Genomic DNA, 6,552 nt, shown 5'->3' on the forward strand with positions numbered 1-6,552 from the left:
TCTTTCAGAAATGGCCCTTTTTTTTTTCTTCTCTCGACGACCAACCAAACTTAGTTTTAAGGACTATTAATTTGAATTGAATGTTCAGATTGCTCGCCATATGCAAGTGGAAAAGGACTATATGTAGGCTTCGTTTTTCCTTGCTTTTTCATTGTCATCCTCATCAAACCATTCTTTGTCAACTCATACTTTGTTACCTCTGTCTCAGGATGGTGGATGTCGGAGGGCAGAGATCAGAGCGCAGGAAGTGGATCCACTGCTTTGAGAATGTCACATCTATCATGTTCCTGGTTGCCTTGAGCGAATACGACCAGGTCCTTGTTGAGTCTGACAATGAGGTGATCATTTGTATTTAGTTTTTTGTTGTTGTGTCTTTATTTTGTGCTTTATTATATATATATATATATATTATATGTGTGTGTGCGTGTATAAATGAGTATAATATACCGGTACATATTATAATTTTTTTAGTGTCATATTTATAGTTTTTAATGTATTATTATTGTTAGTTATTTTTATCTACTTTATGTTTTATAATGTATGAGTATAATATACGTATATTTTATTTTAATTATTATTATTGTATTATGTTATTTTTAGTTATATTAGATATTTTATAATGTATAAATAGAAGTTAATAAAATGAAGTATTTTATTATTTTTATTAATTTTGTCATTGTTGTATCCATAGGTTTTTAATGTATTTATTATAGGTTATTTTGTTTTATAATGTACAGGTGAAACTCGAAAAATTTGAGTATTGTGCAAAAGTTCATTTTATTTTAGTAATTCAAATTATAATGTGAAACTAATGTTATATAGACTCATTACATGCAAAGTGAGATTTCAAGCCTTTATTTGTTATAATTGATGATTTACAGCTTATAGCTATGAAAACAATTTCACAATATTCTAATTTTGAATTTGGGGTTTTCATAAGCTGTAAGCCATAATCATCAAAATTATAACAAATAAAGGCTTGAAATATCTCACTTTGCATGTAATGAGTCTATATAATATATTTGTTTCACCTTTTAAGTTGAATTACTGAAATAAATTAACTTTTGCACGATATTCAAATTTTTCGAGTTTCACCTGTATACAAATATTAAAACAAATGAATATACATTTGTAAATAGAACATCACAAATTTTAATATAAACAAAAATATGAAAATATAATTTTAATTATTATTCATTTATTATTACACATTTTATAACGTATAAACATTAAATGTACATATAAAATGTTACTTTATTATTTTCAGTTGTTAATTTCTTTCAAATGCATTCTAATAAATTGTTCCACTGCATGATGGGAAGGCCCTTTTCCGTCAACTTAAACATTTCTTAAATTTGACCCCACGTTTAACCCTGGATTATCCTGAGAGCAATATTAAATCTTTGAAGTTAAGTCATAAAAAAAAAAAAAATGATGGTACATTATAGAGTAGTATAACATTACAATATAGTATATTCGGAAATGCATCAATTAATTTAATTGGTGTTCATGGAACAGTTAGAAGTGCATTTAACCATGTTTAATGACGCTTGACAGTAATGTGCATTAGTCCTCGGCGCAGTCGACGCTGGGCCGCCCCTTTCATTGTTTTTTGTTTCTGAAATCTGCAGAATCGCATGGAGGAAAGCAAAGCTCTGTTTCGCACAATCATCACCTACCCCTGGTTCCAGAACTCTTCAGTCATTCTGTTCCTGAACAAGAAAGACCTTCTGGAGGAGAAGATTATGTACTCTCACCTAGTGGACTACTTCCCTGAATTTGATGGTAACATCCTCTTAAAATTCAGACGAAGCCTACACTGACACCATGTGGTAGACTTGTAAACTGCAGCCACTTCCAAAAAAAACAAAAAAACATTTTGTTTTACTTCCATAGCCTGTTGTGTCTCCATAATCAGTGATCTGCTTACTTATCTCATCTATCGACTCCGCAGGTCCACAGAGGGACGCCCAGGCGGGCCGAGAATTCATCCTGAAGATGTTTGTGGACCTGAACCCGGACAGCGACAAGATCATCTACTCGCACTTCACCTGCGCCACAGACACCGAAAACATCCGCTTCGTCTTCGCGGCGGTCAAGGACACCATCCTGCAGCACAACCTAAAAGAGTACAACCTAGTGTGAGAGAGAGACCGAAAGAGAGCGAGACACCTGCAGCCCACATACGGCCGAAAGCACTACACACCTCACACGCAGAAACACACACGCACGGGAAACGTGCGGACACACCTTCACTCCCATTTGGCACTGGATCTTCATGTAGTCCTTTTCTTTGCCTGTTTTTTCCTCTCTTCCTGAGTGTCGACCCCCTCCAGTTGATAGCTTTATCATCCACTCTTCCTCAAACCCGAGGGCTGGGCCGCTAAACCGGTGCCTAATGATAAAGAGCATTCGTTTGCTCTGTAGATGGGCTGTAGGTGGGCTCTACCTGAATGAAACTGAGGTACGAACCTAACGGAAACACTCTGTGGAGGCGCACGTGTCCGTAAACGAAGAGTGGGCGACATTCTTGAAAGACTTTACACCTCGCATCACTGAATTTTAACCAGGTGTTAGTTGTGCAATCACATGCTATAACACTAGAGGTGAAGGTGATTGGATGATTTGATTTAATACTATTTTAGGAGTGATGTATAGAGATTTCCCATCACTACTTGAGTACCTGGAGATGACCATGTGACTTTTTTTTCCGAGATGTGAGGAAGATAAAATGAGTAACGAGAGCCACCGCAGATTTGAAATGTGTGATTTCGATCGAATTGTTCAACTGTCCTGAAATTTTTCAACAAATTCTCAGTTCTCATTTGTGTCTGCTAAATTTATCATTTAGGCGCCAAACTGTTTCCTCCAGTCCAGTAGTTGGCAGTATTGAGTGTTTAATCAGTATAATTAAATGGATCCAGCTAGTATTCAAAGATATTAAGCGAAAGATTGTGATTTGTTTACATGCTTCGACACAAATCAGTTTTGAATCTTTGAAGGAATCAAATAAACGCCTTTCCCAGCTGATTCATATACGTTTTTACTCCGTATAACATAAAAAAAATATGGATATCCAGTGATTGAAATGTTCGTAAACACTCAACGCAGCACAACACAAAAGTGCTATATAGGGTGAAATCGATTAGTTTTTTTTATTTATGTAATTTATGGACCAGATATGTAATCGGACTCACTTTTCCGCATGAGCGCACTACAACGAAAGCGGGGGTTGAGTCTCTACTGCTGTAAAAAATCCATTGGCAAGTGATCTTTTCTTTTTTGGTATTGATAAATTGATTGTCACCGTTCTGTTCTTTTTTGTTTTTTTTCCCGAATATTTGAAATGCTTGAAAATGGGAAGTTGAATTTCCATTTCATCAACGTCGCTTTATGCAAATAGGAAATTGAGAATTTTATCAGTGGTTGAATTCTTAACTGGTCTCTGCTTGCATTTTTTTTTTTTTGAGAGTTCGCTCTTGGTTTTGTAGTATCATATCTTAGTTCTCACTTGATTAGCTTTTTGGATTCCATAGCTAGCTAGCTTTTTTGGGATCTTTATGATGTAATTCAGGTGAGGTTTCATACTTTTCATTACAAGGGCTAATTGTGGGCGGAGAATGAACCGACTCTATGAAGACTATAGAGCAATAGGTACGCCGAAGTGGATATCTGAATCAGGGACAGCGCGGGTGACGCCACAGGAGTTGCCATTTTCCGTAGGTTCGACTTGCAGTGCATCCAGGGAGCACCTTTTGTGTGGACCTTGTGATCTTCGGAAAAAGTGCGCTATTTCTTGCCGTAAGTTAAGCGACTTTGGACGGGCTGTTTTGATTCTGTAAGTTGATGGATGAAGTATTAACTGTTTTACTCGGTGGCGGTGGTGTCGCACATTTCTATTTGCCATGTTTGGTTTTGGGGGCCATGACGGTATCGCTTTTGAGTCCCGTTTACTCATTTATCGCACACCTTGAATTTATCGCACATTAGCACTCGTACAGTCTTATTGGCTTTTGTTTGTATTATTGAAACAAAATAGCTCGAGAGAACCTGATTCGTCGGAATTTGCGAAAATAGCGAAATCTCACGTTAATCACAACGGTCACTTATTGCCGCAGTTTTTGTTTTGTTTTTAACCTGTAATTGAATGTATTTTAAGAGGTTTCTCTATTTGTGACGAATTCTATAGTTTGGAAGTGTCGGTCAGTGCACAAGGCTTTTGAAGGTGTTATTTATACGCATTTTCCCCCAACCGCAGCTGTATATTTGCTGTTTTGTTGCGTTTAATCCTGCAAGCCTTTACATACATTTGGACCTTTTGGTTTATTGTACGACTTGTTTGCCAAATTGCGAAAAAAACAAAAACATTTTTGTTTAACTAAACGATCCTCCCGTGCCAGGCCAGTTAAGCGTTTTTTTGTTTTGTTTCATTGTTTTTTGTTTCATTGTTGTTTCGTTGCTTTGTTGTTTTGTTTCATTGCTTTGTTTTGCTTCGTTTGTTTTGTTTCGTTGCTTTGTTTCATTGTTTCGTTTTGATTTTGTTCGTTTCTCAAACATCCACAATTTGCAGACCGTCTTGCTTCTGGGCGGGGTTTCATTCATTTTAAACTGTATGTTTACTTGGGTGGGATGGTACTGTCAGTCGTCATATGCCAATTTCAAACGGTTGCGTTGTTGTACAAATAGTGGACCTGCAAATTATGACGGCATTTTTGAACATGTGAACGTTTGAAGCTTGTACATACAGCTTTCATTTTAAAGGGCTAGGCCTAATCTGAGAAACACCTTTCTTTCTTTATCCAACTAAAACACTACAGCCATTCATTTCGTACCCATCAAGTACAAAAGTACCAAAACATCAGATGTTGTGCAGATGGTAAAAATAGCTTTGTGCTATTCAACTGGTGTTTAAGGTTTTTTTTTTTTGGTTTTTTTTTTGTTCTCAACAATTTGCGATGAAGTTTGATAAGTTTTTCCTCCCTGGGTCAATGCACTGAACCTACTCTGCAGTAATGAAACTAACTCTACTCGTGTGATGTATCTGTTCCTCCAAACTTGTTCCTGGTACTCTGAGAGACGCAGACACTAATGAATAGAAATGACGCTTTCGCTTGAGGTCCACACTGATGTGATGGATGCGTACAATATGAAGCTATCTTTACTTTATTTTTCTTCTTCTGACGTCGATGCATTACCTGAACACTTGTATGTAGGACACTTTAATATAATACATTTGTTTTTGATAAAACTGGTAAAAATAAACTTGTGTAGTGGTGTATAAAATCAAAGTATTGTATTACTTTGTAATGTATTGTTCAGTTGGTTGCTCTTTTCTTTTTTTTTCTTTTTTCTTTTTTTCTTTTTTTTAAGCATACCAAATGTAAATGATGTACTATATTGAGTGTGCCAATCCTTTTGATTTGTAGAGCCAGACTCTTTACAAGTGCCAATGTTGTGGAAATCATTTAAAAAGGACTCGTGTATTTTATGGTCCGGTTTTTAAAAACAAATAAACATTAAGTATGTGATTATGGTAAATGCGCAACAGGAAAAGGACAATTTTATTCTGTATTTAAGATTAAAGATGACAAACTGCTGTTTTTAAAAAGAAATGACATTTTAATTGCATGTGTTTGTTTTCGGTGGAGAGGGTTAGGTAAAGGAGAAACCGTATTAACGCAAAACCCTGCTGACAAGGGGCTTAATTATTGTTCATTTACAGTATTTTAGACATTTCTCTTTTTGTATGTTTCATTTCAACCACTGTTGCCTGAACCTCATTCATACATGAAAATGACTTTCATAGCCTTCTCCTTTAAAGAAAAAAAATATCCATTTTAAATTGGAATAAAATTTGTTCCTATACATTTGGGTCTGTGTTGAGCTTTTGTTCGTCGTTTATTACATGAAAGATGAACAAGGAAGATGATTCTGCTGGTGAAATATGAACTACATTAAGAGTCCTTGTAGTTAAAATGATAATCCTAGTTTCCACCAAAATGCCATATTTGAGCTTGGTATTACCCTCCCTTCTCATGAAGAATTAAATGGATGACAAAATGATTCATAGACTGTTCAACAGATCTCATATTATAATATAACTTCAGCTGCAGAGATATCAAGTCTCATTTCTGCATATTTATTTGATGACTCACATGCGCTTGTTTAATTTATGTAAGTATTGGAAAACTTTAATGTTCGTCAGCACATTAAAAAGTGTGTATACAGTGTAAACATACACATTTATTTTTTGATAAATATACTTGCGTGATATACTTTTTACATAACTTATGTAAAAGTCAATTGAAATGAATAGGTATATATATTAATATTGTTATATATTAATCGTATAACTATAGATAATTTTTTTTCTATAAATATTCAAGCTATGGGGTGGTTCTGTTTTAATATTGTTACATATTTAAATGTTTTTAATAAATGGTGTATATAAAATAAAACAATATATAAAGTTATTTTATATATTCATGTGAGCTGTTTACTGGCACTGTTTTGATATTAATATTAAGTTTTAAAAGTTTGCATTTTTTTTAA

The 6,552-nt window shown here is 34.8% G+C and overlaps 1 protein-coding gene across 3 annotated transcripts in view; it reads left to right on the plus strand.

Annotated features, from left to right (window-relative positions):
* Nucleotides 1-5,954, plus strand: part of gna11a (guanine nucleotide binding protein (G protein), alpha 11a (Gq class)) — a 40,041-nt gene extending 34,087 nt beyond the window's left edge. The window contains exons 7-9 of one of the 3 annotated variants that reach the window (XM_079592790.1): nucleotides 209-338; nucleotides 1,632-1,785; nucleotides 1,955-5,954. In XM_079592790.1, the coding sequence (XP_079448916.1) occupies nucleotides 209-338; nucleotides 1,632-1,785; nucleotides 1,955-2,145 (475 nt within the window). In that variant the 3' untranslated portion in view covers nucleotides 2,146-5,954. The remainder of the gene's footprint in view (nucleotides 1-208; nucleotides 339-1,631; nucleotides 1,786-1,954) is intronic. The other 2 variants (XM_079592788.1, XM_079592789.1) reach the window with 2 other exon arrangements.
* The last annotated feature ends 598 nt before the right edge of the window (nucleotides 5,955-6,552 follow it).

This window comes from Phoxinus phoxinus (genome assembly GCF_949152265.1).
Source record: "Phoxinus phoxinus genome assembly, chromosome: 20".
NCBI lineage: Eukaryota > Metazoa > Chordata > Actinopteri > Cypriniformes > Leuciscidae > Phoxinus > Phoxinus phoxinus.